The sequence below is a fragment of the Eptatretus burgeri genome, chromosome 4, assembly GCF_056783735.1.
Source record: "Eptatretus burgeri isolate ZD-2024b chromosome 4, Ebu_testis_v1, whole genome shotgun sequence".
Lineage (NCBI taxonomy): Eukaryota > Metazoa > Chordata > Myxini > Myxiniformes > Myxinidae > Eptatretus > Eptatretus burgeri.
Window position 1 is genome coordinate 70,119,112 of NC_140964.1, and position 27,726 is coordinate 70,146,837.

The window sequence follows — 27,726 nt, forward strand, 5'->3', positions numbered from 1 at the left end:
TGTGTATGTGTTTTTTGTGTGGTGTGTATATGTGTGTGTGTGTGTATGTGTTTTTGTGTGTGTGTGTTTTTGTGTGGTGTGTGTATTGTGTGTGTGTGTGTTTTTTGTGTGGTGTGTGTATTGTGTGTATATTTGTGTGTTTGTGTGGTGTGTGTGTATTTTTGTGTGTTGTGTGTGTGATTGTGTGTATATGTTTTTTGTGTGGTGTGTGTGTGTGTGTATATATGTGTGTTGTGTGTTTGTGTGGTGTGTGTATGTGTTTTTTGTGTATTGTGTGTATATTTGTGTGTTTGTGTGGTGTGTGTATTTTTTTGTGTGTTGTGTGTGTGTTTGTGTGGTGTGTGTATTGTGTGTGTATATGTTTTTGTGTGGTGTGTGTATTGTGTGTATATATGTGTGTTGTGTGTTTGTGTGGTGTGTGTGTATTTTTGTGTGTTTGTGTTTTTGTGTGTATTTGTGTGTATGTGTTTTTTTGTGTGGTGTGTGTATCATTGTGTGTTTTTGTGTGGTGTGTGTATTTTGTGTGTATGTGTTTTTTGTGTATTGTGTGTATGTGTTTTTTTGTGTGGTGTGTATATGTGTGTTGTGTGGTGTCTGTTTTTGTGTGTGTGTGTTTTTTGTGTGGTGTGTGTATTGTGTGTATATTTGTGTGTTTGTGTGGTGTGTTGTGTGTGTGATTGTGTGTGTATATGTTTTTTGTGTGGTGTGTGTCTTGTGTGTACATATGTGTGTTGTGTGTTTGTGTGGTGTGTGTGTGTGTGTATATATGTGTGTTGTGAGTATGAGTGGTGTGTGTGTATTTTTTTGTGTGTTGTGCGTGTGTTTGTGTTTTTGTGTGGTGTGTGTATTGTGTGTGTATGTGTTTTTTGTGTGTGTGTGTGTGTCATTGTGTGTTTTTGTGTGGTGTGTGTATTGTGTGTGTATGTGTGTGTATGTGTTTTTGTGTGGTGTGTGTATTGTGTGTATATTTGTGTGTTTGTGTGTGTGTGTGTGTATTGTGTGTATATGTGTATTGTGTGTATATATGTGTGTATGTGTTTTTGTGTGGTGTGTGTATTGTGTGTATATTTGTGTGTTTGTGTGTGTGTTTGTGTGGTGTGTGTGTATTGTGTGTATATGTTTTTGTGTGGTGTGTGTGTGTGTATTGTGTGTATATATGTGTGTTGTGTGTTTGTGTGGTGTGTGTGTATTTTTTTGTGTGTTGTGCGTGTGTTTGTGTGTTTTTGTGTGGTGTGTGTATTGTGTGTATGTGTTTTTTGTGTGGTGTGTGTGTGTTTGTGTTTTTGTGTGTGTGTTTTTGTGCGGTGTGTGTGTGTGTTTGTGTTTGTATTTTTATTTTAGTTAAACTTTCCATTTGAGTATTATCGATCAAATCCTCGTGTTGTTTCAGCCCGTCTGGCAAGCTGGTGCAGATCGAATATGCATTGTCAGCGGTAGCTGCCGGTGCACCTTCCGTCGGCATCAAGGGTGAGACCTTTTTCAATGTTTCGAGGCCTTGAGGGAATTTATCTTCTTTTGGTTCGGTCACATAGCACGTGATCCGAAACGGCATGGTGGCGATTTCAGAGTTGGTGTTCTTTTCATAAATGTGATTCCCCCCCCCCCCCTTTTATTTTATTTGTGTGTTTTATCATGAAAATTGTGCATGAATTGTATCCGGTACAAACACATTTGTGGACGATATTGTTTGTAAACAATGGACGTGTAAACTATTGTTACATTTGTGGGAGGAGGGGCAAGAGTTCGGTGAATATGGCCTCAAACGCCATGTGTATTAGCATGTGGTTTTCGAACTAATTATCTTGCTTGAAGTGGTTGTGTTTGTTGAAGGTAATGAGTCCATGTAAATGAACGATTGTGATTTTAGTAACGGCTCGATTGAAGTGTCGTGCCCTGTGTTCTCATCTGAAAGCTCGGCAGCCAGTTTGTGGTTAAGAGGACACCGTCACATTCTTCCCTTCCTTAACCAACGGAAGGAGGAAACTATTTCCTGCCAGCAGCTGACTTGTCAAAATGCCAGAGGTGGAGGTCGCTTGATGGCCTTGGGGGCCCGCAGGTTGGCGGCCGTGTGGCAGGGATTGGTAAAAACTCGGTTCCTGAGTTTTTAAGGAGAACGGAGGAAGTGAACAGAGGAAGTACTTCTGCTCCGGGGTGCTCTTCACTGCCACGGAGTGATCCTGTTGACCTTGCGGTCTCTGGCTGGCCTACCTTTGTGCTGCTGAGTCCTCTCTCCCACCACCAACTTTTTCCAGCAGCTGCATCTTGCTTGCTTGACACGTAGAGTGCTGTGGTTCCAGGCCTGCTTGTTACTGACATCCATTTACACACTGTTCAGATCATGTGAGGAGTAGGTTATGGTTTGAATTATTTATTTATTTTGTAAGGTCTGACATGCTTGATAGGCCTTCTAATATTTTGTGTCACGAACGATCGGGTTCAGTCTGGGTTCCTGGAGAGTTAAATTCTTGTAACTTTGTTGAAAGGCAGGGGGCGAGCCCCACCGGTTCACAGGCCTGTGGCAACTGCTCAATGCAAACCTGTACAAAAAAGCTTTGGTTCGGTCATCCTTGGGAAATGGGCTCAGCCTGCAGTCGTACCCACCGGGTGTAGTTACAACATGTCCAGAGGTTGCCATGCACGCGACTATATACGGGGTTTGAACCTGGATTCCCAATATCACAAGTTATCCGTTCAAATGGGAATGCTGAAATGGCCAACCGGCCGCTAATTTTTAAACGTTTTCAGATTTCTCTGATCCATAATGAAGTTTTGTGGGTTTGTGGAATGCAGCTACGAATGGCGTGGTGCTGGCCACAGAGAAGAAGCAGAAATCGGTGCTTTACGATGAGCAGAGTGTGCACAAGGTCGAACCGATCACACGCAATGTGGGCATGGTGTACAGCGGAATGGGGCCTGATTACAGGTCAGATTTATCTTGCATGAAATCTTTTCTTGTCCACTTTCCATTCTGATTTTAGACCTGATAGTCTGTGCACTACTGCTGACTTTATTTGGTTTGGTGTTGAAGAGATATGAACAAAATACCGTATCGGCCAAACATTTTGTTTTATTTTATACACATAATCTATGCTCATGGAAGACCTAGTATTAGTACACTGAACTGATCAGGGCAAAATAAATAGTGGGGAGAGAGAGTTTGGAAAACACTAACAGTGGAGTTGAAGACCAAGATAGAAACAGACGTGGAGACAAAGGTTGGGGGGGGGGGGCGTATGAGAGCATGCACAAGGTGGACAAGATGAATACAGAAGGAAACTCTGAGGTGGGAAAACTGGAAATTTGGAGGGAGGAGGGATTGGGGTGGGGTTAACGAGGGTACGAAGGATATGGTTTTGGTTTGGGGATGATCTGGGATGGAGGTAAACGGCTGTCTTGAAGACCTGGAGGGAAGGATGAAATTGAAGAGGATGTGGAGGTTGAGACAGGGGAGAGCAGTCATCCATCAAGCTGTGGATGAAAGCCTTGTCGGTAGATCGGAGTTCAGGTGTGCCATGGAAGGATGATGCCCAGGCGTCGGCTGGCTTTGGAGGCCAACTGTGAATCAATCAATCGATCAATTGGGTTTTATTCAAATGAGCCAATGACATGACAAAAGTCTAAAAACTTGAAAGTCAAGTTTACAATGTGAAAAAACAAAACGAACAAAGATATGCTATTAATATAAAATGCACTTGACAAGTTTTTTTTTTTGAAAAAAAACGCATCAAGATCGTTACGTCTAAATTAATATTATTAAAAGAGGTAATATAGTATAATTGCTAACACAGAAGCATAATTAGGACATCAACAAAAACGAAACAGACCAATGGCAGAACAAAAAACAAAGCTTCTAAACAGGCAAGTAGTACGACAATAATTTAGAAATCTCAGATCGGTTGGTAGTGAGTGAGCACAATAACATTGAACAATATGGTTGAAATGTGGTTTCCTGAGAAAGATCATGGCTGAGACACAGGAGTTTGAGTGACTGACCTGACTCATGAGGATTGTTAAGAAAGTGGACAGGAGGGTTTGCCAGACAATCCTTTTGGAGAGAGAGAGTGAGATTTGTCAGGATTGAAAGACACATTCCAAGTGTTTGACCAGCTTGTGATTATTATTTTGTCAAGGTCTGAAGGAAGAAAGGTGTTGCAGCAGAGGGTGGAGTCATCAGCAAACAGCTAAGGAGGATCTTCCAGTCCGATGATTGATGAAGATTAGGAATATGACTGGGCCCAGAATGCTGCGTTGAGGCACTCCAGCCTTGATAGGGAGAGGAGATGAAAGGATTCCTTTGAGATCCACTCCTTGGCTATTAGAGTAGAGGAAGTCATTAAGCCATTGTGGGGTTGGTCTTGGATGCCATAAGCAGAGAGTTTGCAGAGTGAGGTAGGATGGCAGACCATCAAAAGTATGACATACTGCATGTATAGAGACGGCCCTAATCATGTCTGACATTGAGGACCTTCATCCATTGATTGGTGAGCTGAAGCAAGCATGTCCAAGGTGGAGTGACCTGGTCTGAAACCAAATTTGTGATTTGAGATGAGGTTGTTTGAGAAAAGGATGGATTTCATGTCAACTACGATGATGGATTCCGTGACCTTGCTGATGATTGGAAGTAAGCTTGTTGGTCTGCAGTTGAGGGGATCAGTTATTGCACCTTTTCATGTAATGCCGTGATGTTGGCTGATTTCCAAGCAGATGAAAGATGAACTGTAGCAAATGACAGGGTGAAAAGCGCAGAGAGAGGAAGTGCAAGAATAGCGGAACAGGATTTTAGGACATGTGAGCTGAAGCCATCCCATCCAGCTACAGAGTCAGAGTAGAGGGTTGAAAGAACCTCCACCTTCTCAGGTGCAAAATATCAGTCCAGGAGTGGGTGGGTACGACAGGGATGGATTTGTACCGTGATTGAGTGGTTGGAGACATAAGATTTGGAAGAAAACACAGAATTGAGGCATTCAGCCTTCTCACAAGCATATGATTTTTCAAAGGCAGATGGTGTTTCTTTTTGGTTTGTGGATAAATTGTAAATTAATATTAATAGTGCTTATCGCCTTGAGTATGGCAATTCAATCATGATACTAACACATTGGTTGGTGTGCCTTGAAAACAGGGTGCTCGTTCGACGGGCACGCAAGCTCGCCCAGCAGTATTTCCTGACGTACCAGGAGCGCATTCCAACGGCACAGCTGGTACAGCGCATTGCGTCCGTCATGCAGGAGTACACCCAGTCTGGGTTAGTGCATATAAGTTCGCACATATCCCTATTCTTTACAGGGGGTGCTTACAAATGAAGATCTGTTATTGATTTCGTATTCTGACCGACGGGAGCTCTCCACATTGTGTCCAAACTTCTGTGGTTCTGGTATGTTTCGCTTTCAGATTGGATCCTTTTTTTTTTGTTCTTTCCATCTTCTCTTCAGCACCTGCTGAAGTGTGATAGAGAAAAATTGTGGCCATTGCTTTTTGATACATAGAACAATGAATTTTAGGAGCTGCAAGAATAGCTTGGAGGTGTGCATCATTTCCTTTGAGCCTTCTCACCTGGGTTTGATTCTTGACTCGGCTGTAAGCTTTCACCCTTAATGTTCCACATGCAGCCGTGAGGCATCATTGTGTGCGTCATCCATCAGAAGGATGTTAAGCCGGAATACTCGTGGTCTTTCAGCACTGGTTGTTAGTGGATACTAAAGATCACACGGTGTCATTCACGAAGAGTAGGCGAGTTATCGCCGGCACCCTGAAAAAAAAATCACAAATACATGCCAATTTGCATGCAGTCAAAATTACGGCCTGGCCAGCCAGTTTGCAAAGGACCTGGGCCAAAAACGCCGCAAGAAGGTCGGCATAATTGGAGTAATAATGGAAGTAAATAGGAGTTGTTGCATTGAAATTTAATCAGAGATCACATGACTAGTTGCCTGATACTTTTGCTTCGCATTGCAGATCTGTGCTACCAATTGGTGCAAACGATCTGTGGAACAAGACATTATCAAAGTGCGCACTAATGCATTGTTTCTATCCCTTCCCCACCCCTTAAATTCCAGAGGTGTGCGGCCCTTCGGAGTGTCCCAACTCATTGCTGGCTGGGATGAAGGAAAACCACACCTGTACCAAGCAGACCCATCGGTAGGTTCTTGAAAGAACACTTATTATTTGCTTTTCCAGATCTATGTGGTTGACTTGAGATTTCCATGAAAAAATAATTAATTTTAAAATGGCTTGCTGTGGTGTGATCATCGTTTGTGGTTTAAGAATTTGGCTGTTGGCATGTGCTTTTGCTATTGGTTGTCGATATTAATGCATGTTGATGTGCAATTCAACTTTCTTGGTGCTTTTTTGTGGGAGTGAGAATTCCTTTTTCTTTTTCTTTTTTTGACAAGGTGAAGAAATGAGTGAGGCCTTTTATTTTTGTAAATTTATAAATTAATTGTTACCTCTGTCACCGAAGATGGTTGGAGGTTATGTTTTCACATCTGTGTGTGTCTGTAAGCATGATACCTCAAAAAGTTATGGGTAGCTTCAGACGAAACTTTGTGGACATTTTGGGGGGTGTGACAACTACAAATTGATTAATTTTGGTGAACATCCAGATCGAGGTCCAGCCGAGGTGTGGGATACAAAACATAAACTGCTCAGCCGAGTGGAGGTATGCTCTCTTCAGTGCTGTTCTGTTTTATTTTTATTTTTTTGTATTTGCAGGGAGCATACTTTGCCTGGAAGGCCACTGCAATGGGCAAGAACTATGTGAATGGGAAGACCTTTTTGGAAAAAAGGTGATTTTTCGTTTTTATTTTTATTTTAAAATATTTTTTTAAATTAACTAATTTTTTGTGGGTGCTTGATGAAGCCTGCTCATGTTCCAGTATTTTTGCATTAAAATTAAATACAGATTTAATGCAGCCTAATAGTGAGGTGGTTTATATACTTTCCATACAACTTACAACTTTCCATGTAGGTGGAATGTTTTTTTTTTTTTTTTTTTTTTTTTTTTGACTTCTTCAATTTCTTGTTTGATTTTTTTTTTTTTTTTTGCTTCGCCCAAAGGACATCCATGAAAATCTGCTTTTGAGTCAGGATGGAGATTTATTTTAATATAGATGGTTGATTCTCACATCTACCTTAAAAATATATACTTTTGGACCCTGCTATTCACAGGGGACACGTTCCTGGAAAATGCCGCGAATAGCGGACCATTGTTTCAATGGGGAAAGGGGGGGGGGAGGTTCCCAGTGATGAGTGATTCATGAAGCAGGTCGCATTTTATAAACCACAAATACGCAGGGTCTGCGAATCTGCAAATGGCAGGGTCCAACTGTGTGTGCGTGCGCGCGTGTATGTATATATTGTTGCGGGCCGGGGTCCGGTGGCGAGAACGACCGCTAGGTGAGGGAAGTTACGTCGTCTCCCACCAGACTCCCGGAATTATAGGCCGTCGCTCACAGATAATTCCGTGAGGCGGCGGGTCGCTTAACCGACCGTGGACGCCAATACCTCCACCGCGTAGCGTAGGGTCTTTTTGTCTGGAACCAATTTACCTAATTAACCACACGGTGTCGTCTACCGGGGAACCACGCCCTCAGTACGTCTTGCCTGAACCAGATCACTCTACCAACTTACCAACTACCTTTCTGGTTCGGATGCAGCCGAGCGGACCCGCTAAGAACGTACCGGCTAGGATGAACAGATTATCGGGTATAAAAACCCAGCTAAACTCAGATCCGAACCATGCTGGACCAATGAAGGAAAAGACGAAAACGAACTGGGAACATTTCTAATAATGGTTTATTTACAATCTACTTACAAAAGGACTCAGAACAGACTTATCGTGGGATATACAGGCAAGATTTACAATGATCAAACACTTAAACAGTTCTAGTGAAAGACGGTGCCACACACTCAGACGAAAATAAACCCAGGTGTATTGCAAAGGACCCCCACAGCCAGAGAGGGAGGTGAGCTAAGGTCGCAGTTCTTTTGGGGTACTTGCACGTTGGAGGGAAGGGATGCTCCCTGGTGCGGCACCTGTCGGTGGTCATGCAGCTCGGCCCACAGCTACACGCACGGAGTCTGAGACGGGGATCAGAGCCGCCGACAGGACCCACGAGAGACCTGGTCAAGATCGGGCACGCTCGAACCAGCGCAACAGACGGGCAGCCGAGGTGAGACGCGGGCAGACCCTCCGTGTCATGACCCTCCTTTCTTTGGCAACCCGCGACTCCAACCGTCTCACTCCAACCACTGTCTCGCTCCAACACTGTTTCTCTCCAGCCTCAGACTCCAGCTCACATGGCCGACCCACACATAATTTTCTCTCTGCCCTCTCAGGATGGTGCCGTAATTTATCTCCCAGCCAAGGACTCGACGCTGAGGATCGCTTCGTGATTGATAGATCTCTCTCAGCGGGGAGGGGCCTTGGTGAAGCCGACGCCACTGTCCACCCTGATTGGACAGGGCCTCCATGGGTCCGCCCTTTCTGGGCGGGTTCCGGCCATGCCGGGAGAAACCTGCCCCCCTCTTCCATGCGTGTCTGGACTCATCAAGAAGAAGCCACAACACAAAGATTTTGCCCCGGCCAACGGGCCTTCGGATACAGCAGGTGGACAGTGGATCGTGATGGGGGATGGGATATGAGGATTTATTACCCTAACAAAAAACATCGCAACGCACCCCTTCAATTTCCCACGAAACACGAGGAGAGGTTCTATCTACACATATACTTAACGGAATAACTGACTTTGGGACAACTGTATGTTTGAATGCATACGGTTCCTAGAACCGTACACACACACACACACACACACACACACACACACACACACACACACACACACACACACACACACACACACACACATATATATATATATATATATATATATATATATATATATATATATATATATATATATATATATATATATATTTATATTTCTTCTTCTTCTTCTTCTTCTTTTTCTTCTTTCGGCTGCTCCCTTTCGGGGTTGCCACAGCGGATCATCCGTATGATCCGCATAGTGATTTGGCACATGTTTTACGCCGGATGCCCTTCCTGACGCAACCCTGGTCGCCTCTTACGACACAGGGATATGGTACACCTATTTTAACCGGGGTATACACCGGCCCAGTACACTGGTACTCATTTCGCCGACCTCGGAAGGATGACAGGCTGAGTCAACCCCCTGGTGTATTTATTCAGTGGCCCAACGGGGCTTGAACTCAGGACCTTTGGATTCCAAGCCGCTGCCCTAACCACTGCGCCAACACCAGGCTTATATTATATATATATATATATATATATATATATATATATATATATATATATATATATATATATATATATATATCTACATATGTATATATATATATATATATATATATATATATATATATATATATATATATATATATATATATATATATATATATATATATATATATATATATATATATATATATATATATATATATATATATATATATCTATATATATATATATATATATATATATTGTTACGGCTGTGAAAATTAGCAGAACACCATATAGGTCCTTAGTTATATCGCTAAGTCCGTGATCAGTTAGATTTCCCCACCGTTGTTTAATGGGATTTATTCGTGTGGACAGGGCTGTAAATCTTCAGGTAGCCGTTTTCTTTACTATCGTTATTTTGGACCAACCAACAACCACCAACCACAACAACCACAACCAACTTCACAACCGCCGACATCTCCATCTGGCGAACCTATCAAGAATTATCCGAGCAAAGACCTTGCCCGGCACTGAGAGCAGCGTCACCCCTCGGTAGTTGTTGCAGTCTTGGCGATCACCCTTCCCTTTCCAGAGAGGAACAACAAGGCCCCTCTTCCAATCAGTTGGGATGATGCCTGTGTTCCAGGCAGAGCACAAAACTACATGCAACGACACGAGTGCAGCATTTCCACCAGCCTTGAGAAGTTCAGCATGGATGCCACAGATCCCTGGAGCTTTGCCCCGTTTCAACTGGTTCACCGCAGCCTGTGTTTCCACAAGCGAAGGTGGACCACAGTTGATTTGAGGGTCAGCAACAGGGATTGTAACACCCTTGACGTCCAACTCGACAGCTGGGGGATCAGCCTGATACAACTGCTCAAAGTAACCGGCCCAGCGGGCCTTCACTTCAGACTCGTCTGTCAAGAGCCTACCACTCTCTGCTCTAACTGTAGTGCTTCGAGGGATGGGCTTGGATGAACGCAATGCACGAATTCCCCTGTAAGTGGGACGAGAATCACTTGTCCACAGGTGATGCTCTACCCCCTCACAGATTCCTCGCACATAGGCCTCCTTGTCCACCCTCAGTGCCTTGTCCACAGTTTTACGCCTCAGCTCCCTGAACAGCTCAGCTCTGCCATTCAGCCTGGCCCTGCGACTCTGGTCAATGGTATCCAGTGTCCCTTGAGAAAGAAAATTCTTCTTTGCCCTGCGGTGAGTTCCAAGACATCCACCGGCAACATCAAGGACGGTGGTCTTGAAGGCACTCCACAACTCTTCAGGACCCCCAAAAGCACCCAGACACCCCAAATGTCCACTCAGCCTGTTCGCAAACTCCTCAGCTACTCTCTCATCCCTGAGCTTGCCAACATCCAGCCTAGGCTGGGATGGTACCATTCTCCAGGATTTAAGGTGCAGCTTTAGAGTTGCTACAACAAGCCTGTGGTCAGTATTGAGGAACTGAGCACTCGGGTAGACCCTGCAGTTCTGGATCATCCTCCAGCGACCATCAACGAGGACATGGTCAATCTCCTTTGCCACACCGCGAGCGTTGGAATACCAAGTCCAGCGATGAGCTTGTGGGCGCTGAAACCATGAACCAGCCACCCTAAGTCCATGACTTCTTGCAAAGTCAAGGAACTTAGTGCTATTCTGGTTCAGAGTTCCTGACCCATGGGGACCAACACACACCTCATAACCATCCCTATCAGTTCCAGTCGATGCATTGAAATCACCCAAGACTAGAAGTGTATCTCGTCTGGGACACTGATCAACCACAGACTGGAGCGTGGTGTAGAATGCATCCTTCACGGTGAGATCACTCGCCTCAGTCGGAGCATATACAGAGACCAGGGAAATGACACCTAAGGAGTGACGAATCCTTAATCTCATAATACGCTCGTTGACTGGTGTTACCTCAATTATCATTGGGGTCAGCTTATTGGACACAGCTACAGCAATTCCTTGGGTATGGTAACCATCAGAGCAATCAGACCAATAGTTGGTGTAACCACCCACCATTATCTCGCCGCAATCCGGTCTCCGAACCTCAGAGAGTGCTGCAATACCGTTGTCAAAACACTTGAGCTCAGCTGATGACAGAGACAGGTGATCATCCTCTCTTAGGGATAGGACATTCCAGGCACCCACCCAAAGGGACCACATCAGGTTAACCCAAGGAGACCGCCGTCTGGTGGATGATACCTCAGCACCACTCCGACACACTCTCCCGCAATCTGACCCAGGGATGTTACTCCGTGGTTTCCCTATCATCAAAGATTGGGGGTCCCGAAGGCTTTGCCCCAATCCCGTCATCCGGTGAGCTGCCCTGAGAAGGGAAGCTGCACAGGAGGTACTCCCACGGAGTGGGTTTTCAGATTTTTTTTTTTTTTTTTTTTTGCGTTTTTGTGTTTTGCGGAATGAAGGGTTTTTCGGTGGCTGGAGTGCAAATACTGCCACCAACCTCCTAATAAAAAAGTAACCCAACTGCAGGAGGACGTCCGCAGACACAGTTGGGCACTAGATATGGATGGCCGTTGGCTCACAAGGAGCTCCTCCGCCCTTTGAGAGATCCAGCCGATCTCTGTTGGAATATCCCCCCCCCCCCCGCACGCCACGAAGGGAGGGCGGGGCGCCGGTGGAATAAAAGGGCACGCAGAGCGCCAAGTGGAGCGGTTGGTTGGGTGGAAGAGTGTCTGTCGGGGGTCGGAGAAGCCAAGGAGCTGCGTGGAGGTCTGGGCTCGTGTCAGATTCAGGAGCTTGGAGCAGTCAGTCGGGGGAGGTCTGCGCATCGCGAAGGAGATGTGGGCTGGAGGCACAACCTTGCCTGCCGTGTCGCGCAAGCCTGTGCGTTTGTGTGGGGAGAGCCGGAGAGAGCTCGCCTGCCACGGGAAAGATGCGCGAAGTGCGAATAGCTGCCGTGGGGACGGGACGTCGCGTCTCGCCCCATCAAGGCACCACGGGGGTGCAGGTAACCTGCACGGTCTCATGGGACTCGTTCGGTCTGCCAAGTCCCACACCATAAAGGCCTACAGGCCCAGCCTGACCCCCTTGTCTATGAGGGTGGTCTTTTCTTTGTTTCTTTGTGTGAATGATGTGGCACCGAGTCCCGACAAGTAGGACTGTTAAGTGCCTGTAAATAATAACAATGGTCGGTTGTAGTGCGTTGTCCTTGCTCGTATTTTGTGCCCGTCCCGCGCATTGCTGGTTTGGTTGCATGACTGCATGCGTGTTTCATCAATCAATTGCATTTATTGTTGCTTTCCTGTGTATGTGTGTATAAATAAATGTGCTCCTGTGAATGTTAACCTGTTCGTCGTGTCCTTTTTTTTCCCCCCATTGAAGTGCCATATTGTTTTTCGGAATACTAGTTGGTTTTTGAGTACCGATAATAGAATCGGGTCTGGCAATAATACCCGCTCGGTTATCCCAGAACGGAATGAACCGCTTAAGCGGTTCGTGTCCAAACAGGCCTTCGCCGAGGTACGGTCCCTCGGTAGGTTACCCACGCGAATACTTAGGTATATCGATATTCAGCGATTGACCCTGTCGCGTGCGGGTAGAATACGGACTGGGCCGTGGTGTGCGTTGAAGGCACACCCGTGACTGCTTCTCGGTGATGTTCCGGGAAGTCACGACTGAATTGCTCGTCCAGTGGGTGTGCGGCTGCCATTGGCCAAAGCGGTCGTTCGCACGCCGGGCGGGCGTATATTCGGCGGGCGTATATTCGTAACAATAAATATATATATATATATATATATATATATATATATATATATATATATATATATATATATATATATATTGTTACGGATCTGGAAACCATTTGCATCCAACATACAGGTCCCAAAAGTCAGTTATTTCGTTAAGTACGTGTGAGACAGGTCCCTTTCCTTTTGTCTAGTGGGAGAATCAAAAACGTGCGTTGCGACTTCTTTTAGTTAGGTTATTAAATCTTTACATCTAACAACCAACAAGCCATCTGCATGACCCCTTGGCCCGTCACAATCCACCGCCAACCGGCTGCACCACCAACGTACCTTTGGAGCATTATACTGTTACTCATGAAGTTTGACCCCGCGTGGAAAGAACGGTTGGGGTTTCCTGCCCGGGGCCAGGACCCTGCCCCGGAAAGGTGGGCCATAGGACCCTGTCCAATGAGGGGCCGACAGCGAGGCATTTTTCGCCAAGAGCCCCTCCCCATGGTGGGAGGAGATATATCTCCAAGACTCTCTGATGCGTAGTTGGTGGGTTGCACGAAAGTTCTTGTGTGGTTACGAGGAGTTTTCACGGTGGCTGTGAGCAGTCTGGTTCGTTTTCACGGTGTCTGTGAGCATTCAAATGCACGTGTACGTGACATCATTTCTTCCTCGTAGACTTGCTGCAGCATTGCAAAGGATTCGGAAGGTGTTTTGCCAAGCTTGGCAAGAAACTTCAGATTGGCTCTCTGCTCACGACTCATAGTGCGACGTCTCAGACTGGACAACGTGTATAGCACGACCTGTAAAAAATTACACAATGAGCGCAGTCAACCATCACCAATTATACATATTGTTATGAATTTCGGTCTGCCCGGCGTGCGATCGGCCACGTAACTCAAATCGTGACCGCGTCGCCCACCGGAACGGACAATTCAGTCGTGACCCTCCTTGGAACTACCGCCAGGAGCTAGTCACGGGTGGGTCTTTCGACCCCACCACAATCATGCCAATCGGCCACCCGCGCAGGATAAGGTTGTTCGCCAAGTTTGACCTACCTAAGTACCTGCGCGGATAGTTAACCGGATGATCGTACCTCGCCACTGGCCGGCCTAGGACACGAACCGCTTTCGCGGTCCGTTCCGTGCTTCAGTGGTAGCCGAGCGGTGTTATCGCCGGCCCCGACGGACGGGATTATTTAGCGGGTGCTTACACCCCTCTACCAATTCCTTCCGTGATGCAAGATGGAACTTTCAAACAAGGGAAAGGACGCAACGAGACGGGGAACAGTTCAACAAGCACATTTATTGCACACTCAAACAAGCCACGTATTTACAACCATACAGTAATTCAGGCACGTAAACAGTGAAAGCAATGAAAGCAAGAATTACAACCGAATAAAGTCTTTATTCGCACGCACACTTAGACAATTCTACTTATAAGACTGCGCCACCACATGCATTTACACAAAAGCAAAGGAAAAAGCCACCCTCAAAGGCAAGAGTGGCAGACAGGTTCATGGACCAAATGTGCATGGAACCTGGAAGAGCGGCCAGGTCCACGAGACCGAAGGGTCTTACCCACGCCCTCGTGGCGCGATGGCGAGCAAGCCGCGATGTCAGCGTAGCTGCGCCTGGCTTCGTGCCCCTGGCATGATTGGTGAGCTCTCTCCGGCGCTCCCCGTCTGCCTTTCCCGTCGGCTTCGAGCTCCGTCTCTCGACTTGACTGCCCTGCCGACACTGCACTTGACTTGACTGCCCCGCCGACACTGCACTCGACTTGACTGCCCCGTCTCTCGATTCTCCAGACTGCCACTCCACCGACTCCAGACTTGACTGCCGCGACCGACACACTTGACTCCCGCCACTCCACGGCTCCCACTTGACTGCCGCGAGCTGCGCCGTGCTCGCGCTTATCTAGGCCGAGGGAGGAGCGTATATGCAAATTCGTGGATCACAGCGGGTTCGGAGGCGGGGCTACATCACCTGATGCTCAGCCATTGGATGGATGAAAAGGGGGCGTGAATCATTCCTGATCCGCTTTTCGAGCGAAAGGAACCCATTCACAACCCATGGCCGACGTGTGGTAGAAAGGCGGAGGTGGTGCGAGTTTGCTGCAGTGGTTTGGGAAGGGTGTTGGTGGTGGCGATTTGGTTGCTGGCGGCCGTCGTTTGAGAATGGCGGTGAAGCGATGTTTGCGGGGTGGAGTTGTGGAGGTAAAGAGGCGAAGGTGGTGGTGGTTTGGTGTAGTTGTTTGGGGGCATTGTTGGTGGTGGCGATTTGGTTGTTGGGGGATGTTTGGTCCAAAATAATGATAGAGAAAAGAAAAACGGCTATCTCAAAGGATCGCAGCCCTGTGAACACGGAAATTCCCTCAAAACAACGGTGGGGAAATCTAACTACACAATTACTTATCGTCATAACTGATCTAAGGTCCTTTATGGTGGTCTGCGAATTTCCACAGCCGTAACACTACCCCCTCCCCTTTTTACAGACTCCTCCCGAGTCGCCGAATTTTCGTGTGCCATCATGTGTTGTTCTCCCCTAATACATTTTACCTTCGGATCCCTGAGTGCGACATTCAGTGTATTCGTGTCCCCAAAATAAATAACCTACGGGCTGAGTAACTAACTAAACAAACCCACTCGTATGGACGACTTGAATAAAGTGCCGGCGCTAAGACATACATGCCAGGGGCACACTCATATACAATACACAACTTACCCTTAACCTTATAATTTACACTTAACCTTGGCCCAGGATCTATGGACTCTGTGGAAAAAAAGAGTAAAAGTCACAAGCAGGGAGCCAGGCTACTTCCACACTGTCCAAGGCCTTCCCCCTTCTTAAAATGAATGCAGTGAACAATTAAACGGTGCACGGGCCGTCGGTGCAGTCCCGTGTTGCAGCTGCCAACAGGGTAGTCCCTGAAATTTGCGCCAGGATCCTGGCGCACATGGCAATGAACAAGGGGGGGGGGGATGCAAAACAGAAGGGGGCTGGTGGACATGGGCAGCAGGCATGGGCCAAGGCAAAGGCAGGCAGGCAAGGCATGGCATGACAAGGCCGCTGTAGCAAACAGCCGGCAGATGAAGTGACCGGCACAGGCCTTGCAGTAAACAGCCGGCAGACGATCCGGCCGGCACAGGCCTTGCAGCAAACACCAGCAGACAATCCGGCTGGCACAGGCCTTGCAGTAACACAGGCAGCCGATGACGTTGGCCAGCCTTTGCCTTTCAGTGGAGGTTGGTGGAGGGAGTGCGGTGGTGCTGGCCACTCAGAAGGTGGGCTCGGACCTACCAAACCGTCTCTCTCCCAACCTCTCGCCTTTGCCTGTCTCTGTTCATACCCACCCCCTTAATTTGTCAAAACCAATTTCGCCCCAACTTTTTTTTTCTTCCCCCACTATAATTTTGTCTCCTAACCCCCTTTATCGTCTTTGTTCGGCTAACCTGTCGTCTCCTAGCCTACTCCCAACCCCTACGTTCCCTTCCCAGAGGGGAATAAGGGAGAGCTAGCGTCCTGTGTCGAGGCCCAATAAAGCCTCAGCATGGCCTCCTCGGAGTTCAGCGATCGATAACACAAAGTGGGTTCAGCGGCCCACAACGAGAGCGAAGGGATGGATGGTGCGGAGGGGTACACTTCCTAATCTACCCTAACCATTAACTCTTAAACTACCCCGGGCTTTCAACAAGCGCCTCTCGCTTAATCTATTGGTTCTAACAGCCCAGATTCCCGTCGCCTGTGTTGGTGTCCTCGCAATTTTCGGGCCATGTCCCCCAATTTTCTTCCCATGCCCTCACACGGTCTCACGGCTGGGACGCGTTGCTCCCTTGGCAGGAACTACCCTCTGCCGATTCTCCGACAATGGCACCCCCGGGCACTACACTCCCTCCGAGCCTACCAGCTCCCTAAACACCGGGCAGTGCCCTCCCTGGCGACTCCCCTGAAATGCTCACGTGGCAGGCTGGCGCCCCCTGGCCCCTTTCCGAGGGTCGCCCGTGCCCAGTACACTGCCCACGCGGCCAATGACACCCCGGGCCCCTGCATCATGCGGCCGCACCCGTGCCCACTACGCTATCCCGGCCCCCACTGGACCCTTGGCCTACCGCGGCCGACTATCCCGGTGCCCGGGGTACCCACTCAGTGATACTCACCGTTCGCAGCCACGCTCCCAACCCGTCAACAGGGCTCCTGCACCCCTCCAAGCGGGTATCGAGCATACTTTCCCAACAACAACAAAACAACCTCCATTTTTGTCAATTTGACTAACCCCCTAACTCGCTTTACTCTGACCCCAGGGTCCCTTGGGCAGGAATCACTCCTCCCCCCAATCACTCATCGCACCATGCATTCCTCATTCGCTCCATTCACTCAGACCCGCTGGCCTCACTCACTCAACAAGTACATTTTCCTTCCACACTTCTCAACCCACACATCGCTGAATCCTGCCCTTCCTGCTCACTAAATCCCCTAACTATCTCGTGTTCCCTCGTCGTCCCTTACACTACAGCACGTTCCATTTAACACTACGTAGCTGAACTACGTCCCCACTACACATCCACAGTCTGTCACTGTTTTCAAATATCACATTTTTCCCATCCTAAATCTCAACTACAATCCCTTTACCTAATCCATTCCATGGACTCCATGAGGACTTACCCCTGCCCCATGAAGTCGGTCTAACTATCACTAACCCTTCCCCCTAACTAGTGATGATCCTGTGCCCAGGCAGGGGGTCTTTCACCCCTGCCTTGGGAATCCTGTTCACCCAAAAGCGAGGCTTGCTTTCGTTCTCAACTTTTTTTATTCTAATTTGCGCAGCACCAGCGCGGCAACTCGCAGCTCGCGCACCTTGCCCGTGACGTCATGGCAGCTGTTTGCGTACCTCGTCCCTCTTGGAAGGTACCATCTGGCAGGGATCTCCACTCCTGCCGGATTTCAACCACACGTGCAGCCATGACGTCACCCTGCGCATTAAAAAACAAGCCTCGCGTTTCGAGGGGTTCTCCACACGAACACATGTGCTCTGCCCGTTGGAGCTTCACACACACGCTCACGTGGAGAACCCATCCGGTCCAAATCTGTTGTCCAGCCCAGCTTTTGTCCGTCGCGGGATCGGCAACATTCACCGCGGGCGTTTCCGGACCGGGTTTCACTCCCGCAAGCGTGCACGTGGGGGTCTCGTGCCCTGCACGGCCCGAACCTTGCGCTCGCCGCTGGGTAAACCCGGCACGGTCCCCAATGCAGCTACGGCCGCGACTCGGCTTTTGTCCCTCTGTCGCCGTCGTAGTCTCCATTCGACCCACGCACACCTGCGTGTCACGACGCTCACACACCACTCCATTACATTCACACCGGGAGACGCCGCTGCGTGCTCCCGCATGCCCACCGTCATCTCCCTTACATACAGCGACCTCACACACACTGTTCCTCTCATACTCGGCCGTTCACTCACGCATGCCACCTCCCTCGCACACATGGCTCCACTCACACACGGCCTTCCACACACGGTGCCTCTTCCACACGGCGTGCTGGGAGGCACTCACTTCGGCCCACTCGCAACCTCGCACACCTTTTTACTCACACACGCTGTTCTTCTTACACACAGCCTTTCACCCACGTTATGCGCGCTTTGCAGCACACATTTTGCCTCACTCCTGAACACACACACCGGGACAATCGCACTGGGGATTAGCGCCACCACAATGGGTTCCGGGGCCTTCAAACCCCCCAAGCATCGTGTGCACCAGTCAACAGCACTCGCCCCCTCAACCTTTCAAAGCTCGACCGGACCCACCTGGTCGTGATCAGCTTCAAGGGAGCATAGCGTCTCCCTCCGTTCCCGAAGGACGGGTCTCGAGACATTCCCCGAGCTCGCCCCCTTTATCCTCCACTACCTCCGTGTGTGTGTGTGCTCGTCTTTAACCCCATCTTTATCGTGCAGTCTCTCCCCTCCCGTTTTCATCTTCCTCGTCTCTTATTTTTATTTCCTTTATTATCTCTGTCGTCTCCATGTGTCTCTTACACGTCGCAGTCACCCCATATACTTTTTCCCTCTGTGTCACCGTCACTTCCTTTGTCACCTGCTCGAGTCTCGCCCAACACGTCTCTCGAATTATTTTGTGTTCACCCGCCGGGCCGACAGTCCACACTCCCCCTCAGCTCGTTCGCTCCAGCACGTGACGCCGCCATTGTGCCCGCCTGCAGGCATTGCCCCACGCGCTACATCTCACCCCGCAGTATTTGCGTATTTGCCTCCATGTTGTTATTCATCCTGCACGCATTTGTTTTTATTTCGCTCATTTGTTGCGTATTTCCATCCATCTTTTCGTTCATGCCTTTTATTTTGTCTCCCATTTGTTGCATCACCCGCAAAAACAGTTTCCCCACTCTGTTGATTTCAGCCGACCCCGACGAAGCCGAATCGCCTCGGTCAGTCGTGGTTTCGCTGGGGGCCGGGGAGGGAACTTGACGGAGGTGGGGAGGGAGGTGTCATACGCCGCAGCCTCTGCCGCTGCCGCGCCCATTTCGGGCTCTGGGTTCGGTTGGGGGGGAAATTGTTCCTGCACAACAAACATTTCCTGCTTCGGGTTTCCGTCCTGGACCATGGATTCTACATTACTACACATATTCATTTCTACCCCCGGCACCCGCTCGCCTTGAAACTCCATCTTATTTCTCGGAAGAAATAAATTTCGCTTTGCTCGTAATTTGGGGGGAACAGGGGGGGGGGTTGCATCGGACAACCTAGGTCCGATGCCCGTAAATTTAGTTGGCGACCGAGGTGGATTTGAATCCCACACTCCTGTACACCAGTGTTACGAATTTCGGTCCACCCTTGTGCGATCGGCCACGTAACTCAAATCGCGACCGCGTCGCCCACCGGAATGGACAATTCAGTCGTGACCCTCCTTGGAACTACCGCCAGGAGCTAGTCACGGGTGGGTCTTTCGACCCCACCACAATTGTGCCAATCAGCCACCCGTGCAGGATAGGGTTGTTTGCCAAACACGACCTACCTAAGTACCCGCGCGGGTAGTTAACCGGGCGGTCGTACCTCGCCGCTGGCCGGCCTAGGACACGAACCGCTTAAGCGGTCCGTTCTGTGCTTCAGTGATAACTTAGCGGTGTTACCGCGGGCCCCGACGGACGTGCTAACACCCCTCCTACCAATACCTTCCGTCATGCAAGATGGAACTTTCAAACCAGGGAAAGGACGCAACAAAACGGGGAACAGTTCAACAAGCACATTTATTGCACACTCAGACAAGTCACGTATTTACAGCCATACAGTAATTCAGGCACGTACACAGTGAAAGCAATGAAAGCGAGAATTACAACCGAATAAAGTCTTTATTCGCACGCACACTTAGACAATTCTACTTTTAAGACAGCGCCACCACATGCATTTACACAAAAGCAAAGGAAAAAGCCACCCTCAAAGGCAGGTTCGTGGACCAAATGTGCGTGGAACCTGGATGAGCGGCCAGGTCCACGAGACCGAAGGGTCTTACCCACGCCCTCATGGCGCGATGGCGAGCAAGCCACGATTGTAGCGTAGCTGCGCCTGGCTTCTTGCCCCTGGCGTGGTCGGTTAACTCGCTCCGGCGATCCTCGTCTGCCTTTCCTGTCCGCTTCGAGTTCTGTCTCCCAACTTGACTGCCCCGCCGACACTGCACTCAACTTGACTGCCCCATCAACCGCATCTCCAGACTGCCACTCCACCGACTCCAGACATGACTGCCGCGACCGACACACTTGACTGCTGCCACTCCACTGCTCGCACTTGACTGCCGCGAGCTGTGCCATGCTCGCGCTTATATAGGCCTAGGGAGGAGCGTATATGCAAATTCGTGGATCACAGCGGGTTCGGAGGCGGGGCTACACCACCTTGATGCTCAGCCATTGGATGGATGAAAAGGGGGCGTGAATCATTACTGATCCGCTTTTCGAGGCGAAAGGAACCCATTCACAACCCATGGCACGACGTGTGGTAGAAAGGCGGAGGTGGTGGGAGTTTGCTGCGGTGGTTTGGGAAGGGTGTTGGTGGTGGCGATTTGATTGCTGGCGGGCGTGGTTTGAGAATGGCGGTGAAGCGATGTTTGCGGGGTGGAGTTCTGGAGGTAAAGAAGCGAAGGTGGTGTTGGTTCGGTGTAGTTGTTTGGGGGCGTTGGTGGTGGCGATTTGGTTGTTGGGGGATGATTGGTCCAAAATAATGATATAGAAAAGAAAAACTGTTATCTCAAAGGATCGCAGCCCTGTGAACACGGAAATCCCCTCTAAACAACGGTGGGGAAATCTAACTACACAATTACTTATCGTCATAACTGATCTCAGGTCCTTTATGGTGGTCTGCAAATTTCCACAGCCGTCACAATGTTGCGAAGACTGTGATTCAACCGGTTCATTCAAGTTGTGTGAGTGGAGCACACAGCAGGCTCAGTCCCATTACTTTTTAGACAGATCTCGTATGTTCCCCCTCCATCCCCTTCCTTACCTAAAATGGCCGCAATGCTGATACCGCACGTGAAAAGACTGAATGCCTAAACTTGGTGGTTGCATCTTAATCTTGTGTTTGAAACCCATCACTTTCTGTACCCACCTTACCCAGTCGTACCCAACTGTCCGTGGACTCTGTGTCCTTTTCTTCTGATAAAGTGGAGAGTTTGCTGTCAAACCTCGACCTCAGATTCTGCAACCGGTCCGGATGACATCAGCCCACGTGTCCTAAAAACCTGCTCCTCTGCTCTTGCTCACCCACTCGCAAACGGACTCTAACACCAATCGACGTCACGTTGCCACCCCCAGGAACCAGAGACGCCAATAATCAGGTACGAGCAGAATCAGCAGGAACAGTCCAACTGTCACCCACTAGGAGCCGCAACCAACGGACAGCTGTAAAGAGCTGTGAGGAGTTGTAACCAGCTGTCACAGACTGTTAGCAGCAGTCAGAGCTGTAAGGCTGTCGCCAGCTCACCAGCCGTGACAAAAACGGTCCTCCCGTCCTTTTTATAGGCGATCAATCTGGACAAAGCCTCAATCAGACTTCAGCGAAATCCACCTTGTCTATTGGCGCATCGTTGCACGTGACCAACCGTCAACCTCGCGATCATTCCTTCCGCGTTCAGCCCAACACGAACAAGAGCCAGCCAACATCTATAGAGCTGCCAAACGGGGCGTCAAACATCGATGGAAAAAGGTGGAAGCCAATGTCAGTGAAAGGTGGATGTTGAACGTCGATGAAAGATAGGAGGGTGAGGTAAATGATCCACAGCCATATTTGACCGTCAGAACAACTGCTCAGGAAAAGCCCGTGGTAGGCGTAATCAAATCTCCTGCAAGTCCAAGGTGTAAATAAGTCGGCCACCTCCAAGCCAATGTGTCCTGATGGAAAGGGGGGGGGGAGGCGAACCTCCGTTAGGCTAATGGCTATCTCACGTACATGAATGTGTCTGTCGTAAAGCGAAAGAGGTTTATTCTATACCGAGGTCTATTCTATACCCTTCTCAATGCATCAAAGTTAGAATCCCACCAGACTTCAATGTTTGTATACATTTGTCGGATCCGATTCTGGAATCCGTAACAATGTATGTGTATGTATATGTATATATATATATATATATATATATATATATGTATATATATGTATACATATATATATATATATATATATATTGTTACTGATTCGCGCCCGCCGGCGTGCTGACGGCCACGTAACTCGAATCGCGGCACGTCGCCCACCGGACGGACAATCCAGTCGTGACCCTCTCGGACTAACGCCGGGAACCAGTCACGGGTGGACCTTTCGGTCTCACCGCGATCGAGCCAATCAGCCCCCGCGTGGGATAGGGTTGCTCGCCAAATTCGACCTACCTAAGTACCCACGCGGAGGGTAGACCGGGCGATCGCACCTCGCCGCAGGTCGACTTCGGACACGGGCCACTTAAGCGACCCGTTCCGTACTATCAGAATAACCGAGCGGTGTTATCGTCGACCTCGACGGTTCGATTAATTATCGGGCGTACTCAGCCCACTACCAACCCTTTACGTGAAGCAAGATGAGGGTTCAATGGGAGAAATGACGAAGCGAAGCGGGAAACAGTTCAACACAAAGCACATTTATTCGCGACGAACGGAAAGCACACATATTCAATTCCACCAAAAGCACACAGAAAAGAAAAACACAATTCAATTTACACAAAAAGCAAATGTAAAAGCGAAGACACAATGCAGAGCTAATACCGACTACCGAGCACACGGCAACACTTATACAATTTTACTTCACAGACGGCGCCGACAACACATACCCAAAACCAAGGAAAAGAATACCCTCAAGGATGAGGCGGGCCTGAGGCCGAGACCGGGTCGGCCTACCCGTCTGGTGATGAGACGAGGAGCGGCGATGTCGCCTCAACTCCGCGGGCCTCGCGGACAGTGTCTGGTAGGGGGTGGGAAAGGGGCCCCCTTGGTCGCACTATCTCAGCGCGGGGGGAAACAGGAGGGGGTTGCTGATGCTCGGGGTATAGAGGATTCTTATTGTCCCGCGACGAGCGTCTCCACCTCGGCCAGGTCGCGCTGTCGGCCTCCCTGGGGTGCAGCTCCCGACGCGAGCACCCCCTCGTCTGGTGTCGCCGCCTTTCCACAGCTCCGTCCCCTCCGTTCCGACTCCAACGCACACGACGAGCAGCTCCACCGCCCGCGAAGTCTTGACTCTCTGTTTCCGACTCTCCTACTCTCCTACTCTCCTACTCTCCGCCTCTCGACTCTCCTACTCTCCGCCTCTGGACTTTCCTACTCTCCGCCTCTGGACTCTCCGACTCTCCGCCTCTGGACTCTCCTGGACTGACGAACACGGTCCTTTTATCCGCCCCGTAGCTTCGCCCTCTCAGCTTTGACCCCCTCCCTTCGACCTTTCACCTCGCTCCCCATTGGCCCGAGCAAAAGTGGGCGTGAAGGCTTTTTGATCCATAAATTTGCATATATCGATCGCCCTGGGGGCGGGGCCAATTCGCCCCTCGCTCACCGATTGGACGGCAAAAAGTGGGCGTGTGTCGTTTTTGATCCGTTTTTGAAGCACAAAATCCGTGATTTTGTACACGCTGTTCGACGCGCGCCCTGCACGAGTCCAACACCGGTACCCACAGCGGGGCAAGAACGGTGGCGATGCTACGGTTGTGAGGTGTGACGGGAAGGTCGTGGCGGTTGTGGTGAAGCGGCGTTGTGGTTGGTGGTTAATGTTGTGGTTGTGGTGGTAATCATGGCGGTTGGTCCAAAATAAAGATAGTAAAAGAAAAACGGCTATCCTGAAGAGTCGCAGCACGCATAAATGACATGTATTCCCACTAGACAACGGGTTTGGGCCTAACTACACATGTACTTACCGAGATACCTCACCTAACGGACCTTAATGGTGGTTTGCGAATTTGGTAACCACAACAATATATATATATATATATATATATATATATATATATATATATATATATATATATATATATATATATATATATATATATATATATATATATATATATACATATATATATACTGTGGTGAGCATTGATGGGTTCATAAATGTATGTAGTATTGAGGGGTTCATATAGATCCATGTATTCTTGAGAGGCTGTGCCTGGTCAAATACTCAATCCTGTTGGGGTTCCAAGCTTACAAGGCTGGGTAACCTATTGTTTTTCTTCTGTTTATTGTTTTTCGTAATCCGCCAGCAATTTTCGGGTTTTTTTCGCTTTAAAATTCAGTTTCTCAGAAACTGCTAGTCTGATTGACACAAAATGTTCACCTTAGTATGTATCTTTTTTACCGTAGAATATTTAATTGATAATTATGACATCATAGGGAACATGGAATGGGCACCATCTTTGAAAAACCGAAAAAATTTGGACCTTTGTCTCTCCAAAACCGCAAAATTGAAACTTGTCAGGCACATGACAAGAACTTTCCATGGGGAAGAAGTGTGGTGATTTTTTTTTGTCACTTCATCGATGAAGAATCCCGGTGTAAATTCGACACTTAGAACGCTGCATCTGAAAAGGTTGAAATTTTTTGAATGTCATCTACACAACTCACGGAAGAATTTAAAATATTTAGTTGGGGTAATAAATGTTACATGGTTTTTTTCCAGCCATATTGGATTGAAGTAAAATATTAAATATTGTTTTCTATGAAAGCGCTTCATCAGTCAATGTAAAATTTTACAGTTATGATCGAGTAGACATGGGGGATGTATGTTTTAACTTTCAACTCATTCGGCCACAAGGTCTGGCAGCCAGAATTATTTAATTATTAACCTCCGCCATCGAAGATCGGAGGTTACTGTTTTCACCCCTTTCTGTTTGTTTGTTTGTGAACAGTATTACGGAAAAACTCCTTGACGGATTTCGACGAAACTTGGTGGGGGGATTAGGTATGGTTCAAGGATCATGCCATTAGATTTTGGACTTGGTCCAAAATCCAATATCGCCGCTATGGCGGCCAATTTGAAAAAATATTTGAATTTTTTTTTTTGCATTTCTACATGTTTTAAGTGATTTCCAACCCCCCCCCCCAAAAAAAAAATGTTGGAGAAAAGAACTATAACTGTCAGCACTGTTGACGTCATATTTAATGAATAAGATATAAGGTTCACTTGAGTGACCCAGCAGTATTGGCGGCGGAGGTTTTGCAATCTACCGAGCGCTCCCCCTCTAGTTTGAATCTGAGAATGTTTAGAATTTTTTTTTTTTTGCATAAGGCTCACCTGGACGCACCTGCACGTGCTTGAGGGTACAGGGGTAGCAATTCAATTGATACCAATGATGGCCCCAGGAACAATGGTCAACTGTGTACATCATAAAGAGATGGAATGTGGCCTGTTCCTCGGTCCATAACTTGTGAATCCTGTGTCGAAAAGAAACATGTGGGGCCTCATTAGTCCCATGGGAATCTCGCTTTACCCTCTGCACCCATGGTGTCAACATTTATTACTTTGTGTTCAGGATATTTTAACACCAATTCAATTGATACCGACTATGTATTCAGAAAAAAAGGGCTAACCGCTTGTGTAATAAATAGATTGAATGTTGCGTGTTACTCGGTCCATAACTCGTCAATCCCACATAGTAGAGAGACGTGTGGGGGCTTCATATTACTCGGGGGAGTTCGGGTTTCCCTTGTGGACCCATGGTGACATTTGCCGCACATTTATTACTTCGTGTTCAGGTAAGTTAAATGCCAATTCAATTGATACCGACGATGTCACCAGGAAAAGGACTAACTGCATATGTAATATATAGATTGAACACTTTGTGTTACTCGATCCGTAACTCGTCAATCCCATGTTGTATCAAAGCTGGACGTCTTAGTACCGGTCATCACTGCCAGCAGTTCTAGTTATTTGAAATTGTATGATCTCATAATCCTGATCTATCAAAAGTGGAAGGGAAACAAATATTTGGTTTGCTCTTCATCAGGTACAACAATGATTTGGAGCTGGAGGATGCTGTGCATACAGCCATCCTGACACTCAAGGTACAGTCTCGTGCTGAGTTGATTGTCAAATGTTTAGTATTGTAAAAATAGTCAACAAATACAAAAGGAGAAAACTATCTTTTTGATATATATATATATATATATATATATATATATATATATATATATATATATATATATATATATATATATATATATATATATATATATATATATATATATATATATATATATACATACACATACATATACTACCTGCACAATTTTCTCTGAATAGTCTTCAATAATTATGTCTTGTGTTAAATAATAACCTGATATTTTCTTTACAGGAGAGTTTTGAGGGTCAAATGACAGAGGATAATATAGAGATTGGCGTCTGCAATGAGAGTGGCTTCAGGAGGCTATCATCTGCCGAGGTCAAGGATTACCTGGCTGCTATTGGTAATTAATGCTGCAAGGGGACCCTTTTATGAAAGAAAGTTCTCTCTTCTCAGCCATTTAATTTTGATTTTGCCACAAAAATTTGTACGTCTGTGGCTGAGGGTAATGAGCAAGAAGGCTTTTTTCCACCATCACTTCCCAAATGCATTTTGGAGACTTGGTTGAATCGGTTGTGCTATATTTTGTTGCAGATTTGATACAGGCTCGTGTGCTCCACACAGTTTTTGTATAGTATTGAGGGGTTCATAATTTTGATCAGCATGAGCTTTGTTTGTGGTTTTTATCAGTTTTGGGCAATACATACAAGCAAATTACAAACGTGTAGTTGCATCTACTGAAATAATTAAAAAAACAGGTACATGCACGATCCTCATGCTTGTTTTTATTTAGTTATTTATATTGTGATGGAGCATGATGTCATTCAGAACATTGAAATTGTTCCATCTTCAACATGGTTCGTATTGCTGATTAAATTGTACATGGGTATGTTCAAGGATGAAAGAACAAACAAATTAAAATGGGGATGTACCTTTAAGTAGGTTATGGTTATAACTAATGAAGGCTTCATATGCAATCACCAACCAACTTTTGAAGGGGGGAAAAAAAGAAAAAGATTGCAATGAACTAAGATCCATTACAAATAACAAGCTGAAATTGGGTGCAGACCTTCCTGCTCACATGATAATTGCTGGGTTGAGAGGTCTATAGAGTTACTGTCGCGCCATCAAAAAGGTCCCCGCGTCCACCAGTTTAATTTGGGTGCAAATCGGCATTTAAAAATAAACAACCACAGTGAATCTGCTTTGCAAGATTGGTCGAGCAAGGCCACTGAACGATTCAGCTTTCC

The 27,726-nt window shown here is 47.6% G+C and overlaps 1 protein-coding gene across 1 annotated transcript in view; it reads left to right on the forward strand.

Annotated features, from left to right (window-relative positions):
* Positions 1–27,241, forward strand: part of PSMA2 (proteasome 20S subunit alpha 2) — a 33,217-nt gene extending 5,976 nt beyond the window's left edge. Inside the window, exons 2-8 of the mRNA XM_085878592.1 lie at positions 1,391–1,467; positions 2,791–2,923; positions 5,120–5,242; positions 6,054–6,135; positions 6,709–6,782; positions 26,420–26,477; positions 26,768–27,241. Coding sequence (XP_085734718.1) covers positions 1,391–1,467; positions 2,791–2,923; positions 5,120–5,242; positions 6,054–6,135; positions 6,709–6,782; positions 26,420–26,477; positions 26,768–26,887 — 667 coding nt within the window. The 3' untranslated portion in view covers positions 26,888–27,241. The remainder of the gene's footprint in view (positions 1–1,390; positions 1,468–2,790; positions 2,924–5,119; positions 5,243–6,053; positions 6,136–6,708; positions 6,783–26,419; positions 26,478–26,767) is intronic.
* The last annotated feature ends 485 nt before the right edge of the window (positions 27,242–27,726 follow it).